This window comes from Aphelocoma coerulescens, chromosome 1, assembly GCF_041296385.1.
Source record: "Aphelocoma coerulescens isolate FSJ_1873_10779 chromosome 1, UR_Acoe_1.0, whole genome shotgun sequence".
Lineage (NCBI taxonomy): Eukaryota > Metazoa > Chordata > Aves > Passeriformes > Corvidae > Aphelocoma > Aphelocoma coerulescens.
The window spans coordinates 5,161,633-5,180,460 of NC_091013.1; the positions used below are offsets into that span (position 1 = coordinate 5,161,633).

Here is an 18,828-nt window from a genome sequence, read left to right on the forward strand (position 1 = left end):
TTTAATACAAGTTTTTACTTTTATTGTATTTGGGTCAATCTTTACTCCTTTTTCTTGAGGGATAACAATCTATTCCCCAGTAATTAGCTCAAAATGGATTAAATATTGATGTATGAACACACTAATTTGAGACTTTTCAGTGTTAAGTGCTGTGCTAAGCAGTTTGCTGAGTTTTGATGGGGCTGGGTGTTCTTTAACTACTTTATAAAGACAGAATTATTACTGGTTTTCAGGTTAAAGAAAAAAAAAAGGGAAGAAGCCAAACAAAACACCAAAAAGAACCCCAACCTGAGGCAGAAGGATGTATCCATTCATTTACAGACTTGTGCTAACTACATCATCTTCTCCTCAGTGCATGATTTCACAGGAGGCTTCTGAGCTCAGCCTGAATACTCTTCTCAATTTTTTAAAGTTATTTCATGATGTATAAGTATGGCTCACATTAAAGAATAAATGAATTTTAGCAGGCTTCATTTAAATCTGCATTCATCCTATTTGTAAATCCTAAATCTTGTTTCTAGTGCACTGTGTTAATCTATCTCAATGCCACTCAATTACAGTGAATTAAATAGTCAGAGCTTTTTTGCTTTTGACTGTTCTCTTTAATTAAATATATATGTATTTTACTGCTGTATTTGCCTCTGGAGTGTGGTAAATCAAAATGAAAATAAACTCCTATCTTATTTTGCTCTAGCCAGTGGTGTTATATGCCTTCTCTTCCAGAACTTGTCACACCCATGAGTGACTGTGAGCTTTTCTGAGCTAGATGCCTTAATTTTCACATCAGTGAAAATACTTATTCATGTATATAAACTTTTTTTTCTAGGCACCCACTATTTCCCTTGTTAGCACTATTATTTGAAAAATGTGAACAATCTACACAAGGCTCAGAAGGCACAACTTCTGCCAGCTTTGATGTAGATATCGAAAACTTTGTAAGGAAGCAGGAGAAAGAAGGAAAACCTTTTTTCTGTGAAGATCCAGAAACCGACAATTTGGTAAGTATTAGCTGTTTGTTTCATTTCTCAAACAATCATCACATTTGCAGCTTCTTCCTAATTTCTGATCTCAACTGGTAATCATAGTTTCTCCTCATATTTTTCTGCCTGTGAGAGATTCTTCCTTATATTAATGCTTAAAAATATTTTTTTCCGTTTCTTCTGATGCCCTTTTCCCTATTATCTGTAAATTTACATCAGGCTCTTCACAGTTGTTTCCTATTCTCAGCTGGCTGACATGAATGTATTGGAGACAAGAAGAAACAAATCCTTTCCATAGCCAGATTGACTCTGCAAATTAATTTTAGAGTGTTGGGTGTTTAACTTATTTATCGAAAACATGTAATTGATGTAAATTTTTTTCCAATTTTATTTAAATCATGGTTCACCTAGTTAGAGATGAGCTGTTATAAGATGAGCTTAGAAAGTCTTTAACATATACAATTTTTTTCTTTCATGTCGTTGACTCCTTTAGGCTTTTTGAAAGTCCTTCCTTTGATGAAGCTGTGATTTCCCCATTTCGAATATACTTGCCTTCAATATTTTACTCAAAAATGAGAGTTAGTTCTGTTCTGCATGAAGCAGGTCTGCTGACTTGCTAAGCCTCAGGTTATTTTCTTAATTTGTAACTCTCTGAATTTAACACAAAAACACTGTTTTCCTGTATCTCTCTAATCACAGTTTCCTTTCAGAAGCACAGCTGAAATCTAGTAGTTGGAATGTAGTAGCTGTGGCTCAGTGGGTGAGGAAAGAGCAGTGGTTGTGGTTTATCTTGACTTTGGATGTCTCTTACAGTGTTCTCATAGACAAACTGGTAAGACATGGACAGGATCAATGAGCAGTGAGATGGACTGAAAACTGGGTGAACCCTTGGGCTCAAGGGATTCTGGTCAGCAGCATGAAGTCCAGTTGAGGGCTGCTCAGAAGTGCTGTTCCCCAGGGACTGGTTGTGGAACCAGAGCTGTTTAACATCTCCATTAGTGACTGGGGTGATGGGGCAGAATGAACCCTCAGCAAGTTTGCAGGTGTTGCAGAACTGGGAGGAGGAGCTGATCCACAAGTGGCTCTGCCACCGTTCAAAGGTACTTTGTTGCTTTCGGCAAAGCAGAAAAATGGGAATCTCCTGGAATTCAGCAAAGGGAAATGCCAAGTACTAACAGGGGAATAAAAAGACAGACTGACTCTTCTCAGTGGTGCCCACTAAAAGGGCAATAGGAAATGGGCATAAATTGATACACAGGAAGTTCCATTAAAGCTTTTTACTGTGAGGGTGACTGAATACTGCCCAGAGAGTTGTGGAATCTCCATCCTTGGACACAGTCAAACTCAGCTGGACATGGCCCTGAGGAACCTGCCCTAGCTGACCTTGCTCTGAGCAGGAGGGTTGGATGAAACAATCTCCAGAGGTCCCTTCCAACCTCAGCTATTCTGTGGCTTCCGTGAGCCTCCAAAGATTGGTTTCCCAAAGATTCTGCTTGCCTTGGCCTGTTCCCTTGCTTTTGGTCATGCATAAACATTCTCTCAGATCCAGCTTGCTTTGGTTGTAGTTGGGCTTGGTGTGTTCAGATAGTCCTTCCTGTCCTTGACCTGTTTGTGGTTTTAGTGACCAAGTCCCTTGGTTTATGTGGCCTTTCCCTTTGCCGATGGGCTGCACAACTCTGGCTGGTTTTGCTTGAGGTGGGTGAGGAGGTATTTGTTTATGTCCTGGATTCCGTGGCTGCTGAGGTCAGTAGCAGCTTAAAGTGGAACCACGTTGCAAAATCAAAAGTCTTTGGCATTGAACTCCTGTCCTGTGGTCGTATTGTTAGCTGTGACTTTCTGCTACTGGATACCAAGTGAAACCTGAGTGCAGCGTGTCCTCTGCCTGTCCTGGAGGCTGGGAGCTCTGAACAGCTGAGTTCCTACAGGCTCTTCGTTTGGTCTGGGGCAGGGAGCACAAGTTTCTGTCAGGCTGTGAAGTGGCTAGCATGGCTTTCAGTCTCTTTTTCAGCTTGAAATACTGGTGCCTGCCTCAGGGGAGGCTGTAGATGGGCAATTTTTTCTGCCTTCTGTCACATACATATTTTTTATAGCGATAAAAAGTCTCTCTTTAGTAGAGAGAAACACTATTGTGCACCTTTGTTACATCTTCTGCTCTTGCTGTCCTTCCCTTTTTAACTCCAATGTTAATTCAGCCGTTCATCTGAAAGGAGAAGCTGTTAAGACTGATAATTAGACTGGGCTAGAGGGTGGAGCAGAGTCAAACAAATAAGGTGTAAATGCTCGCTCAGTAGGATCAACTTGGAGCCAGAGCTAAACTGAGATGAATTGAGCATCACAACACTCTAAAGAGCCAAATTCACGTCCAATCTGAGAGTCACAGGCCTGCTACACTAAGGACATTGGTCAGCTGCTTCATTTTTTTTCCTTTTACCTCTTTGGGAAGTAGAACTCAACCAGACTGCAGTTTCTGTGACAGAGCTTCAACTGACAGCTCCAAAACAGCAGAATATAATTCCATGCTGCCTGTGGGCTAATTAACTAAATAACAGAAATTATGAAGAGTCATAGATAGTGATTGTAGAGTCACTTACAGTCCTGGCAATGTTCCACATTGTGCACTCACTCACTTGAAACATCTTGAATACTCCACAAGAGGAGTTTGGAGTTCATCCAGAGAACCACAGAATGTTAATCTGGGTGGCACAGGCATTAGATCAGTTTGACCAGAAAGGAAGTTCATTAAGAGCAATGGATGCTTGCTTCAATTTGTGTAGCTCTTACTAAGCTATGGTCTAGATTATCTCGTTACTTTGGTATTATAATTCCCATTCTGAATTAATTGGTGGCTTCCTGCATTCGTATTAAAAAGGATTTCAGCACTGGGAAATGCAGGTAGCATCCACCTGAAACTTAACTTTAAGGATATTGCTAGGCCTGGCTTGTAAGCCAGGTTTCAAACCCTTGTTACTATCTGCATGGAGGGATTCTGTTCTAGAGGTTCTGTTCTTCCCAGTTAAGCTCTCCAACAGCATCAGTTGGTGATCTTAAGCAGCAGGGCAAATGGTCGTGGTCAATCCAGGAGAGTTGTTACCAGGCCTTTTACTTCTGCAGTGTCTTTCCCAAGGCTGAGTGCAATCCTGTGCCATGTGCTCTGGGATGACCCTGTGATTCTGTGCTGCAGAGCTCCTGTTTTCAAATCCTGTGGGAAGGAAGTGGAAGCTGAAGGTTGTGCTCATGCTCTTAGTACATTGCAAATGTGCTGTCCTAGAGATCTAACTTCCTCCATACCATCTTGGAATGTTCTTTACATCCCCCTTAATCCTTACATCAAGCATCAGTGTCAGAAGACATGTGTTTGCTGTCAATAACCAGATTTTGGTGGTCTGTACTGCTGCCAGAGGTTCTGAAGTGCACATGCTTTCTGGAAGTGTGCTCAGCTGTATCCACATAACATGGAGTGTCATCTGTCAGAGCTCCACACCCTTTGCCCCTTGCCCTTTGCTATCTCTGCCTCATTTTCACAGATAAAACAGATCCTGGATTGAAAAGGCACCAGCTGCTCTTTGTTCTCCATTAGTCTCCTTTTGTGCATAGGACATACACAGATTCCTCCATGTCTGAGAAGTTGTTCAGCATGAGTGCTTGCAGAGAGTTTTTTTAGACCTTTCACAGATTATTTTATGTTTTAAGATATCCATTGCTTTACACTTTTTTGTTGCTCACTGCTAACCCAGACGCTGCAGAAATACCACATTGCCTCAGGGTGGTTCCTGCCTCTGGTGTTGCTTCTGTTCAGAGTAAACTTTTCCCACATATGAGTGGGTTTTTTAAATTTCCCCACATTATGGCTTTGTCAAGTCTAGACACAATACAAAAAAAGGAGTGTTAAATATACTCTGCCTTTTGTATTTGAACAGGACACTGCCTTTTTTGAAGACCCTGAGTTTTTTGTTTCGTTTGGGGTAAGGATTTTTGGTTCAGTACCCTCTTCTCAATTCTATTGAATTTTTAGTTGTGTCAGGAAGAATTGTAGTGGTGAAGTCAGCTGATGTCATTTGAATATTGACTGAACAAGCCTTTCTGAATAGTGCTTTTGCTGTTTAATTTGCAGAACTGTCCCATAAATGTCTAGCTATACCTTTTCTATCTATGTCTCATAGCTGGGGACTCAAAATAGAAGAGAGAGGTTATCAAAGCAAAACAAATGAAAGCAAAATACCCCTTCTCCCAGAGTTTGTGTTCTTCCCCTGAAAATCTAAATTGTCCCAGGAGATTTGGGTCAGCAAGCTAGGTGAGCTGTGAATGTACATCTTTTAATTGGGCTTTTTGAAAAGAGTCATTTGCATGAGAAGATATGTGTCAGTATATGGAGATTCTTTCGTGTATGTTGCCCACATATGTAGTTGCTGTGTGGTCTGAAATCCATAAAAAACTGTGACTCTGTGTTTCACATCAGCAAAGGTGAGCTGGGGATCATGACCAAGGCAGTGCATGCTGCGTCTGTGCCTTTGCACCACGGGCTTGAGGCACTGAAGGCAGGACACAGCCACAATCTGAAGCATATTTAGGGTTAAAGATACCATTTCTTAAATTTGGAGACATACTTATATATGAATAGGCTCTGGATAGCAAGAACTGGAAGTTTTTCAATAACTTTTCTTTCTCTGCTCAATAATTTACCATTATCTTTACTTAAAACAATTGCAACAATAGTGGAAGGTGTCCTTGCCCATGGCAGGGGTTGGAACAGGATGGTCTTTAAGGTCCTGTCCAACCCAAACCATTCTAGGATTCTGTGAATATACACAAATCTCATGGTTACTTCATCTTTGTGCATTTCTCTGAAATTATACTCCAGGTTTATTTAGACAGCTGAAAAGACTAAATCAATTTGGTTATAAAAATACATTATTCTGTGGCATGTTCTACACAGCAGCACTGAATAATGAAATATTACTGCTGCTGTGGCCTGTCTGAAAACATTTCTTTGTCTTACTTTTGTCCAACATGGGTGATTTTATCAGGAGTTCTTGATTTTTTTGTAGTTTTAAGGGAAAAGTGAACTTCTGCTAACATTAAGTTCAGTCCACCCATGCTGCAAGAGAGCAGCAGCCATATGGCCACAGTTAATGTAGTTGTAAATGAGTCAATAAGTCCTGGTGACAGGCATGGCATATTTACAAAGTTTTGCTTTCCTCCTAACCACAGTAGCACAGCTTCCTGCAGGAGTAGTGTGATGGAGAGGAGCTCTGCAGAAACCTGGGTAGTGTTACTGAGTCTGGGTTTGTGGTTAATTTTGACTTTAATTCAATTTTCATCTCAAGTATCAACCATCAATTTTAAACTAAGTTTAAGCTGAAGAAAGGACTTTCATTTTTCCTCCAAGCACATGCTGATAAATAAATAATACATATATGGCTAATGTTTAAGAAACCCCAACTCTCTTGACTAAGCAAAAATAAACTAATCTCTAGCCTGGTCAAATATTATGTGTCCAAAAGCATATTTTGTTACCTCAGTTTTAACTGAATGTTTAAAGCATTCACTAATATTATGTGCAATTTGTTGATTGTCACACATGAAGAATTTTCTATTTCAAGCTTTTTTGTCTCTGAAATAGAGACAGAATTTCTTGAAACACAGATGAGCTTTGTTTCGTGTTAAAATTTATTTAAATTTGCATGCTTTAACTTTGCTGTGTTTAAAGGTGCTTAAGCACTGTTTAAACAGCAACCTGGGCTGGGTTAGATCACTGGTTTGTGTCTCAGTGCTGGGTCATTGCTCATAGTGTTTCAAAGGCTTTCAGTGTCATAGGTCAAAAGAGTTACCAGATATTCATTTGGATCAACTCCCTCAAATCTACAGCTCAGGTTTTTCTGCAGCTCTTTTTTGAAAGATGTATGAGAGTTTTTATCCTTTCTGACCCTGAGAAGAAGCACAATTTCCTTTTTTTTTTTCTTTTTAATCACTTAATTTCTTAAATTTTTTTCATCTTGTTTGTTTTAACACACAATAGTCTACACTGAGTGGGTGTCCTAGAAGTGGAATATATTCTGCTGAAAAAACAAGTAAAAGATGTGTCTCAGTGAAAGATAAAGTGTCATGGTGGAGAGGGGAGCACGCCCAGAAGTTTTCTGCCTTGATCTCCTTTGGGTGAAGGCATCTTCAGCTCCCATTTGGCTTCTTGAGTTGGAAGTCATGGGTAGCTTAGTTTGGAAGGTATAATTTCTGTTCACTGGGTTCAGTGGTCTGCCCAGGTAAATAACCCCTTGTATAGGACAGGTTTTTCCAAATAATTGTAAAGTCAAGCTCTGTACTATGCTTCAAAATGACGATTGTTCAGTTTCATAAAACTGAAGGATATTTTTCTCAGAGATCCAGCACAGCACAGAAATGTTGGGGGTGGCATGTTGTATAAAAAATAATTGCTTTGCTGGTGTGTTGTGTACATATTTGAATGTCCTGGATTTCCTACTGCTTTTAGACCATCTGGATTTGGTTTTAGCTTCTGATGTTCTGCCATGACCCTTACAATCACCTAAGCTATTTTTATGCAGTATGTAATGCCATTGGTTATCCAGGCTTACAGTGTTTTTCTCACATGAAGCATGGCAAGTATTCTCCTCACATACATATCTCCTGTACTTGGATTTCCATTTAAACATGGGGGGTTTTTTAATTTGGTTTAGTGCTCTGTATTTAATGTTTTGTATTTCAGAATCAGTCTCCTCACCTGGAAGTTCTTACAAGATTTTACCTGAGAGTTGTTCATCTTTCACATACAATCACAGAGGAACTTGAAAGCTGTAGCACTGAAGAGCTGTTTGATTACTTTAAGCTTTGTTGAACAGTGTGACTAAATTTGGGACCTCTTAATTCTAATTTTATGGAAAAATAAAAGCTTTCATCCTCCCTAACAATCTGTGTGACAAATTTATGCTTAATCACAGGAGAATCTTCTTTCTCACTGTATGTCAAGCTCATCTGTACCTTTCTGGTTTCCTTGTCAGGGTGTAACATGCAGCTGAACCTGGGAGTTCTGATTTATACATCTCAAGAGAACTGCTGCTGGCCAAGCCTGTCCCAGCCCTGCTTTCCAGATAATTTGTGTGGATGGGATTGCTTTCCATCACTTCCAGTCTTGTGTGGTCTGTGACCCAGAGTTGTACGAGGGGGTTAAAGACCACATGAACATCCAGGCTCATCCTGTGCCCTGTGACACCTGAGCTGCTCTGTCTTTCTGATGTGTCACATGTGACAAAGATGACTTTGTTTCCTGTTTTGTTTTCCCTGTGTGGCAGTTTACTTGTGTTCCTTTCACATTCCAGGACCTAGCAATTAGTACCTCTGCTTTAATTGGGTGATCTGGATGTTACTGGAAAGTAGTGTTTGCTTAAATCTCACATTAAATATTTCTTTTTTAACGAACAGTTATTTTGGTGCTAATTTTTTTTCTCTCCCTCAGATGGTTAAAGCAATCCAAGTTCTACGTATCCATCTGCTCGAGCTAGAAAAGGTTAATGAACTCTGCAAGGATTTCTGCAGTCGTTACATTGCCTGCCTGAAGACAAAAATGAACAGTGAAACTCTATTAAGTGGAGAGCCTGGAAGTCCTTATTCACCTGTGCAATCTCAGGTGTGTTTCAAGTGCTGTTCAGTGGATTTTTGCTTAGATTTCCTTAGGAACCTATAGCTACACTTGTGTTGCTATCAGTTTGCAAACAGAGGTTCTGCAGTTTCCTGTATTTTCTCAAATCAGTTACTAAGAATACAAAGAGTTGGGGTTTTGTTTGGGTTTTTTTGTTGTTGTTTCTTGGTTTTGTGGGTTTTTTTTTTGTGCACACCTGTGTGCCACTGCCTGATGGACAAATTTGTTGAAATGTGCCAGAACACAGTGTCATTTTTTTATTGTCTGTCTTCCTTTCATGATTTTTTCTCAGTTCAGCAAGTGGAGATATTCAGAGCAGCCTGGATTTGCTATTTTGTTGGAAGGAGGTTAGGAAACAGAATAAACAAAGAAGAAAAATTTTCCTTGTTAAGGCCTCCTTAGTCTGCCTCCTTCATTAAAATATTGAGATGACAGATACATTTTATACACAACCTATATTCTGGAATAAATAGACAAAGTCTGATGGATTAAATTTACAATATTGCATTTTCTGTATTAAATGGATCACAGTTAATTATCAGCAGTTAATAGGTGATGGTTGATATTTTTGCTGTCAGAATGAGCCCTGCCACCCCAGTACCCCCTGGATCCTGAGTCTTAGGGCACGGCCCTTCTCTGAATTACTCATGTGTCTGATGCTCTGTATTAAAAAAAGCCCCAATGACTTTTAAACTTCACTTTCTGGACTCCTTATTTAGGTTTTGGTGTCTGGAAGTGTGGAAAGGAGATCCTAAAATCAGGCAAAAACAGCTTTTAAAAGGGTTTTTCTGTATATCTCTTAGAGTTTTCTGTAGAGACAAGAGGGACCTATTTTGCATTTGCAATGAGAAGAGATTATTCATACATACTAAGGAAATGTGTAAGAGTTAAATGTTCAGAGCTGAGTTAAGAGCTATCTTGAGCAGAATAAAACATATTGAATATTTAATGCATTATGTTGAAATTGAAGGAATTAAGGTAATAACTAAAATTCTAAAGCTTTGATGCTTGTAATAAGAGCATCAAGGGTCATTTCATTTGTCCTTTTTCCCTCTTGCCTTTGGAAACTGTTTCTCTTATTCTTTATAGACCTAGAACTAGAATTTCTCAAGATAGTTTTGCATCTTTTCTAACAGTTGCTTTTTGTGAGGGTTTTCAAAGGTAATGGTTAGTGATAATGAGGAAGTTAATGTAGATAATGATGAACCCCTAATGAAGTATCTTTCTCTTTGATGGTAATCCTGTGATTAAACTCCAAATGTATTTTAGAGCCAAAAATATGTAATACAAATTATAAAAATACACAAGCATGCTTGATCTCCTTACATTAAAAAAAAAAAGTTTAAAAAATGTAAGCAACTAATTGTTTTATTTTTCTAGCAAATTCCAAGTGCCATTGCAGGCACACTCAGTCCCCAAGGGATCATGGTGCCAGCATCAGCATTGCAGCAGGGAAATGTAACTATGGCAACAGTAGCAGGTACGACACACAAAAACAACTGGCACCTTGCTCTTCATCTCGGTTTCTTTTATAGTTGTTACAAAAACTACACACATACTTTTATAAATGTGTTTTAACACCTGAAAAGTTGTTGTAATAAAGTCAAGTGCTTTACTGGTTTGTGAATGTTTATTTCATTCATGTGTATAGCAAGTATGCCTATGGGAGTGGCAGTTACATATGTAACATTAAGAGATCTTTCTGTGCAACACTTCATTTGTTAAAAGACATTCCAGAAACTGTGGTGTTTTACTTTATTTTTTTTTCCCTTTAAAAAGAATAATTCTATTTGACAAAAACATTCACTGCCTAAACCATTGCACTTGTTGGCTGCCTCATGCTCCCTGGAGTTTGGAACCACACCTGCAAGTCTGTGACATCCTTGATGTCCTTGTTATATGGAAATGACATTTGAGCTGAAATGTTTTATCTTCTCAGCAAGGTTTTAAATCAAACCCAGCTGCCTGCCCTAAGCACTGGCCACACATAGGTGTGATTTTGTTGTTGTGACCCTTGTTGGTTGAAGACCTAACTCAGTTAAAACAACGTGATGAACTGCTTTATAGCCTGATAATCATGGCATTTTCCTTTCAAAATAGATTTGGAATGCCTAAAATACAGGGAAATAAAATCAAATTTCATACAGTTTTTTTGTGGATGGAAGAAAATTGTAGTGTAGCAAAGAGCACATCTTGCATGCTGACTAGAAGAGAATAATTGATATAATAATCAAAAGTCTTGGATGGTGTGCAATGCTGATGTGTTTAAAGAGAATAATACTTGAAGGGCTTTTTCTTCCCCATAATCTGTGTTTCTGTTTTGCTTCAAGGGGGGACAGTGTATCAGCCTGTCACTGTGGTCACTCCACAAGGACAAGTGGTGACACAGGCACTGTCACCTGGGACTATTCGGATCCAGAACTCTCAGGTTTGTTTCATGGGCTCCACAGAATGGTGTTCTGGGTGGAAATACATCTCAGTGCTTTTAGAGTTTTGGTTTCAATTTGACACACTGGAAGAACAAGTAATTAATGGTAAATTAGTGAGGCCACTCCTGTGGGAGTTACAGGCTGTATAATATGTCACAACAGGTCATCAGAGTTCCTACCTGTTAATTGTCTTCCTTTACTGGTGCCAGAAGAGTGTAGGGACATGGAATGAAAAAGAAACCCAAACTAAAATTAAAAAAAAAACTCCTCCCTAAACCCAGCAACAAAAAAACCCAACAAACAAAATCCCCCCACCAACACAAACCAAAAACCCCTCTGAATTAAATGAACACTTTTTCAGTGTAAAACTCTTCTAATCACTGAACTATGTTTATATAGATAGATTTAATTTATTTAGATAGAATCTATAGATAGATTTAATGTATTGCATTAAGGTGCCATACTGCTGTTGTGAGAAATTTGACTTTTTATCACAAAGGCAACCACTAGTACTGTGAAACTGTATGTATTTCAGAGTTTATCTATTTTGAGAAGCATTTTTCTATAAAACTTTCAAAATACTCAGTTAAGACTTTGGGAGATCTTTAATTTTTGCTCCTTATACCCTAAAATAGAGCACTCTTTTGAGGGAGGCTCTAAAGAGTTGGATCTGAAGAGATCAAAGAAGCAACTAAAGAAAAAGAAACATGAAAACTAGGCCATCTTCTGGTACAGAAAACCTTGCTAGCTTTCTCTGGAAGTGGTAAATCAAATCTTCCTGGAATCTGGATTTCATTAAAAATGTGAATGAGGAGCTCCCATCTCCAGAGCATAAAATCTGTTGGTAATCACTGACTCACTGGCTTCTCTTTTTCCTTATTCTGTCCTTCCAACCAAAAAAGTGTGCACAGAGTGTTCTTTTAATTGGCAGGAGCATATCTGTACTCACCCATGTTCTCCCCTGGAATACAGACAGCTCTGGCCTCACACACCTTTCAGAAAGAAATATGTGAAATTACTCTCCTGGACTGAAGGGATTTTGAAAAAAATGGGGATTTTTAGCTTTTATGGAAAAAAAAATACTGAGAGGAAAATAATGCCTCTAGCCTATAAATAAAAAAAGGACTTGACCTTCTGTGTACATCTGTGATTACTCTTGATGTTAGTAGGAGTCTCCAAACCCACCTATGCAAAGGTCACCTGCAGAAGATTCTTCTTCAATATCTTCTTTTTCAGTGTTTTAGAATGCTGTGGAGGTAGGGAAAAATACTGTGGAAAAGCTATTGAAAGTTCATTATAAAGCCTCCATAGGCAAGCAGGTTATTTAGAATGTAAGACATTAATTTGGAAATTAAAATGTGCTCCAAATATATATTTGTAGTAATTTGATAGCCTAAACCTTGTTTAAAACTCATTTCCTACATATTGATTGGCTTAAGAAATTGCTCCAATTTGTCTGGAAAACCTGATTTAAAATTATTTCAGTTGCAATTGTCTGAAATAGAATCTTACATGCAATTTATATTATGTTTCTTTCTATTTCAGCATAAGCATTTAAGAATGTATTCCCAAATGTTCAGATAACCAATGTGCAAATGATTTGATGAATCCATAGGAAGTGAAAAACAAAGAGAAAGAAATCTGAGTATTTAGGAAGTAGTATGAGTTTTGTGAAGTGAATTATAGGTGCTGCTGTATAGATCTTAATGCTCTTTGAGAATTTAATGCATTTATTTAGCAGGACCTTTAGCATGTTTGTTTGCAACTCCAGCATAATAATTAATGTTACTTTGTCCTCCATTTAAGTCTTAAATCAGTAATATTTTACAGCTTCCATACTTGTTTGTGTTTGAACACAGTGAGTATATTCAAGATATTCAAGCCTCATTTCTTTTTGTTCCTTCTATAAATGAGTTGTTCATTCATTGATACAGAACTGCCATTACTATGTTAACTGCCTTAATTCTTCTCAAATTACATGTGCAGCTCCAGTTGCAATTAAACCAAGATCTGGGCATCTTGCATCAAGATGATGGCTCATCCAAAAATAAGAGAGGAGTTCTTCCCAAGCACGCTACAAATGTGATGAGATCTTGGCTCTTTCAGCACATAGGGGTAAGGACTGAGCATGGTCAGTTTTTTATGTAGCTCTTTCATGTGGTCTCTTACAATTTTGCTTCATAAACAAGGTGAAGTTATTCTGTTGTCAGTTATGGAATCTCAGTTCAGTTTTCCCTGGAGTCATCTGGAGTAGTTCCACAGTCTAATGCTAGCTGACTCTTATTAATATTTTAATAAATATGTTATGTTTGTACTTCATGGTCTCAATAAATACAGTTACAAGGAGCCTTTCTTCATTTCCCTGTGTTGGGAACTTAATGCTCTCCACACCCTGGTTCATGGCACAAGGAAAAGAAATTCCACCTGTATTTTGTGATGTTTTAGCAGTATTTTTGACAGAGGAAAATGTCAAATTTTCTGTCTTTATCTCCTTTCCAATCCTTCTGATATGTACCAAGCATGCCACTATCTGCTTGTGCTTTCAGCTGTCTTTCCTTTGCATGAATACTTTGAAAGGATAAATGGGTGTCAAGCAATTACAATGTTTAGTTGATTGATATTTTGCCTTTTACAACTGTTTTGCAGCAGAGAACTGATCCAGGGAAACTGCGTGTGCACTTCTTGTGTTACTTCCCATGCTCATCTGCTCAGTTCAGAGCAGCTTTATTTAACTCCAGAGTGCTCCTCAGTTCTCTCATATGACACTGCCCTGGCCAGCAGAACTAATCAGAGCTGCTCACATGCTGTGCTGCCCAGGGATCACGCTCTTTAATAAAGACTGTCAGCCATGAGAAGCTTTTTCTTCTGAATTACACATGGTGCCGTAGACTCTCTCGAGGATAAAATCAGTTTTTGTGTAGCAAAGCACTCTTTGTTAAATTATTTTTGTCTATAAAAGTTTGTGAGGTTTCTAAGGTTTGTGTTTTAATGAGTCAGATGGCCTTAATCCACCATCTTTAATCAGATGTAATAAAGGAGTTCTGATTTTTGATGAGGAGGTGAAAAACAAGCTTATGCCTTTTTTGTTTGCTTTTTTGGCCTCTTTAGCATCCATATCCAACAGAGGATGAGAAGAAGCAGATTGCAGCACAAACAAATCTGACACTACTCCAGGTTAACAATTGGTAAGAACAAAGCCCTTACTTAGTATCTGTCCTTGTCTCCACGTGCTTAGCTTAGAAATAGGGAGGAACAGAACTTGGACATCTGGAGTTGAACTTACATATTCCACATATCTTACAAAATATGTATAGAAATACATATTATGTAGAAATACAAGAGTTATGCACTGGCACACAAGCATTTTATTTTTAAAAGGTACAATAATACTCATGCCATTTAAATTATATAAGGATTCCAGAAAACATTGCAGCATTAAGGAATTGTGTTCTGTTCTAGTGCTGAGAGAGATGGAAGTACTCTCATGTCTCTTCTGCAAGTCAAGAAATTGAAGTATAAAGGCATTTAGTGGCCTGATGGCTGCAGGTGTTTAAGAAGTTACTGTTAACAGATTCTGCTCTTATATCAAAGGATGCTTTCCTGAGCAGTGATGTCTGAATGGAGAGGCAGTTCCTCAACTACACCAGTTCATGGTTCAGCATGTTTTGTCATGTCTTATCTTCCCTGGAGGTGTAAGATAAGACACCTGCCCTGCAGAAGAGAGGAGGGAAGGTGCTGACACGTGTCCTATTCACCTTGTGGCATCAGTTCCTAAAATCGCTGCAGCAAAGTTCCGCAGGGATCTGCCTCAGATTTCAAAGATGACACTGGGTGTGAGGCTGTGGAGGGGTCCAGGGGGGAAATAGTCAAGATAGTGACAGAACACTGGTTCCAAAAGTGGAACAGGGTGGCTATGCCTGTGTGACATGTGGTCATGTAGCTCTGTGCTCTGACTGCTGTCTTTTCAGCTTAGGAACCTACCAGCTGCGCCTGATTTCCTCCCTTTGCAGGTAAAGGTGGGTCCTGGATATGTTTTGTGAGATTTAGGGATGATATCCTCAGACCCAGCTCCTTGCCACAGCTCACTATGTTGAAGTTGATTCAGTTTAAGTATTTTCACCAGCAGAAAGGGGAAGGGCAGCAATTAGCACTCTGAAGTAAGCAAGTGAAAATCAGAGAACTAAAAGGAATCAGGGCAGATCTGAAAAAATGTGTTTGCTGTTGTCTCCTGGCTCAGGAGCCAGCCCTTGGAAAGCCAGGGAGCCTGTAAAATAAGTAATACAGAAGCTTAAGGGCATAAATGAAACCAGACCAAACAAACCAGGTTGGGCAGGGGCTAGATTTTAGGTGAACCCTAATGAGAGGAGTATCAGCTTTCTGAGATGGGCTGTCAGCAAGTTTTCTGGTGCTTAGTTTTTAATGAGATCCTGAAGTGTACAGCTGTTGTGCTGTCTGGAGAATTTTTCCTTCTGAGGTGGGGGAAAAAAATGCTGTTAGCTGCAAAATGACAGAAGTGCTTTCTTAGCTAGTTTACCAAAATCAAAGGATGCTGGTGTTCTAGGAGTGGTTCTACACTTTAAAAAGAATGTGAACCCCAGCTGGTAGATTTTATATTCCTAGGTTATTTTTTTCCTGCTGCATACTTTGTGAGTGTGTGATAGAGGGAATTTGCACCCAAGGTCCTAAGTTTACCTTGCCCTCAATTGTATTTAGGTTTATCAATGCTAGAAGGCGAATTCTTCAGCCAATGCTGGATTCCAGTTGTTCTGAAACTCCAAAAACAAAGAAGAAAACAGCCCAGAACCGACCAGTCCAGAGGTTCTGGCCTGACTCCATTGCCTCAGGAGTTGCTCAGCAGCAATCGAACGAGCTCACGATGTCAGACGGTGAGGAGAGCTGCCTAAACATGGATAATAAAGTTAATTCCTCTCTGACAGGGAAATGGAGGGTTTGATGCCTCTGGGGGGAGGGGAACTTCTGGATATTTCAGTATAAATGTGGTTTTAATCTGGGAAAACCTAGCAGAAATGTGTCACTTTTCCCCTAACAATTTTCTGTGGTTTAAGGAAGCACATTGAATTGGAATTTATGTTGAGAAACTGTTGCTTTTGTTTCAAAAGTTACGAAATGGCAGAACAAAGGATGTACAACTGTGATGTACAGCTAAATTCTTTCAGAGTATGTGTGCACAAGTCAGGAGCATCCTGTTGGATGAGCAGTGCTGGGCTGCAGCTTCAGCTTCATGGCTGAGCATCTGCAGTTCCACATCTGCCTCACGTGGCTCAAACCAAACAATGAGAGGCAGAAAAATGTCATAGAGCCTCCAAAGACTTCGACTGAAGTTACTTCCTCAGCATCAGATCAAACAAAAAGATGTAATTTAAGAAAGATAAAGAGCTGCTTTAATCTCAGGATCATCCTTTCTGTCCTGCTGCCTGGTGCTTTATTCTTTCCAATTTGTAACAACTTTTCCCTCAGCCTCTGCTGGATCTGACAACAGCTTTATCCATTTAAGTCACCTTGAATCTCTATGAAAACTCCAATTTTTCTGCAATGAATTAAGCTGGAATGCTTTGCAGAAATGGCCTTGTGATGACTTCATTGGGGAATTGCTGTAAACACAGATTTAAGATTCACAACACAAAGTTTAAGATTCCTGACCAACCTAATTCTGGCATTTCCTGATGTTTAAGTATTTGACAACCTATAGAACTTCGATTTTAATGTAAAGTTTCCTTACTGTTGATTAGAAACAAGCTCTGTTATGTATAAGTAGAAGGCAAGGAAGGTGCTGAAGTGCTGTGACTGTGCTTCTGCAGGTGCTGTCGTGACCATCACAGCTCCAGTCAACATGAATGTAGACAGTCTGCAGTCCTTGTCATCCGATGGTGCTACCCTGGCTGTGCAGCAGGTGATGATGGCAGGGCAGAGCGAGGATGAGTCTGTGGACAGCGGTGAAGATGATGGAGGAGACCTCTCAACAACAAATATCAGCGGGCTGGTCTTGGATAACAGCGATTCTCTGCAGTAGGAAGCAAGAGTGTGGAGAAAAACACTTAGGAAAAAGAATGGACTGACTGACTGACTTTTTATAGTTTGCACAGCAAACATTTTACACAAGTTTTATTTCTAATATGTTTTATATGTAGATATAGAAGGGTGCACTTTTTTGTATTTCATAGTAAGCTTAAAGAGTGTTTTTGCAGGTGCAGCAACTTCTTTCAAATGTGGGGTTTTTTTGTTTGTTTCTTTTCCTTTCCTTATTTCAGAAAATTATATCTAGTAATATAAAGAACCACGTAAGCACCCCTTTGTTCTCTGAATTGGAAGTGCTGCAGTTTCTCATGAATTATGCAGTTTCAATTAGTGCTGTTATTTAACACAGCTTTTGATGGGCAGGTGATGTAAATTTAAAGCATGTGACACTAGTGTGTGAAACTTGATTATTGAGTTAGATGCATATATTTGAAAGATGCTTCTGCACCTTAAAAACTGCTAGTCTGAGGTGGACAGCAACACACATAAAAAGAAACTGTTGATGTGTGATTCAGTAGAGAATGTATGGCAGTTTAAATAAGTTTAGTTTCTCTCATAGTCCGTGAGCCTGTTTATCATTTGCTATAAAAACTCCTATTTTTACCTTGCTGGGGTTATTGGATAAAAAAAATATTTTTATAAATTCACTAGAAATTGGGATGACAACTGTATTAAGCAGGAGGAAAAAAAAAAAAAAAGAATTTCCAGAGGGGAAAAATAAATGTTTAGTATTCCTATTTGGAAGGTCTGAAAATTGACCCAATTTAATAAACAAGCCTACAGTAGCATTCTATGATTCTCAGCTATCCCACAGTGATATACTATATTTGATAATAGCATAAGAAGGGCCCACTGTTTGATGGGATTTTGATATTGTCAAACATTGATTTATATTATGTGTAAACTAATATTCAAATTGCATAACTCTGTATCTAGACTTGTATCTGAAAATATTTGCTAAATGAGTATTCAGGTAAGTAAGTTCAAATACCCACAACTTTTCCAATTATTAGAGAAATTTAACCATTTATAGTTTGTACAACTGAATCTAAAAAAATGAAAAGTTGCCTACTATACAGTCATGAATTCTGCTATTTTATTGCATTTGAAATATTTTCCCCTAATACAAAAAGAAAAATATAACATGGATTTATATAAAATTTCTTCGGATCTGAAGTTTACTACCAGAATATACAGCAGGCTTTGTTAGAGTAGGAAATCCTTGTGTGTCATTTAAAAAACGAAGAGCTGGTGATTAAAACAGCTGGGTTTTGGTTTGGTTTTGTTTTGGGGGTGTTTTTTTTGTTGTGGTAACAGTTCATTTCTTTTATTTTCCCAAAATTTGAAGTCTGTGATTGTCTCTCCATGAACACTTGCTTTTGGAACTTTGTATTTCCCATTGTTGAGTACGAATAAGAGACTCAAGAGCCTCATGGTATGATCAACACCCTCGTTTGTCCCTGTCCATTTGTCACCGTGCCAGGACTTCCCTCTGATTTAGACCAAGTCTGGGTGTGTTTCTAACATGACAGGGAGAAAGGTGGTAGCTTTTAGACTCTTTAGACACTGCATTTGAACAAAACCCTTTGGCAGATGCAAATATTTAATTGAATACTTAATTTCTGCTTCTCAGAACACTCAGGCACGTGCTTAGGTCCCCTTGATTTCAGGAGGATGAAGGAATGTAGTGCTGGACATGCTTAAATGGTTGGAAGCTGGTCATGGCAGATTGTCT

The 18,828-nt window shown here is 38.8% G+C and overlaps 1 protein-coding gene across 5 annotated transcripts in view; it reads left to right on the forward strand.

Annotated features, from left to right (window-relative positions):
* Window positions 1–18,540, forward strand: part of PKNOX1 (PBX/knotted 1 homeobox 1) — a 47,286-nt gene extending 28,746 nt beyond the window's left edge. For all 5 annotated transcript variants that reach the window (XM_069020405.1, XM_069020259.1, XM_069020351.1 and 2 more), the window contains 8 exons: window positions 827–998; window positions 8,446–8,616; window positions 10,009–10,108; window positions 10,959–11,056; window positions 13,044–13,172; window positions 14,166–14,242; window positions 15,771–15,943; window positions 16,877–18,540. In XM_069020405.1, coding sequence (XP_068876506.1) covers window positions 827–998; window positions 8,446–8,616; window positions 10,009–10,108; window positions 10,959–11,056; window positions 13,044–13,172; window positions 14,166–14,242; window positions 15,771–15,943; window positions 16,877–17,088 — 1,132 coding nt within the window. In that variant the 3' untranslated portion in view covers window positions 17,089–18,540. The remainder of the gene's footprint in view (window positions 1–826; window positions 999–8,445; window positions 8,617–10,008; window positions 10,109–10,958; window positions 11,057–13,043; window positions 13,173–14,165; window positions 14,243–15,770; window positions 15,944–16,876) is intronic.
* Window positions 18,541–18,828: the final 288 nt, after the last annotated feature.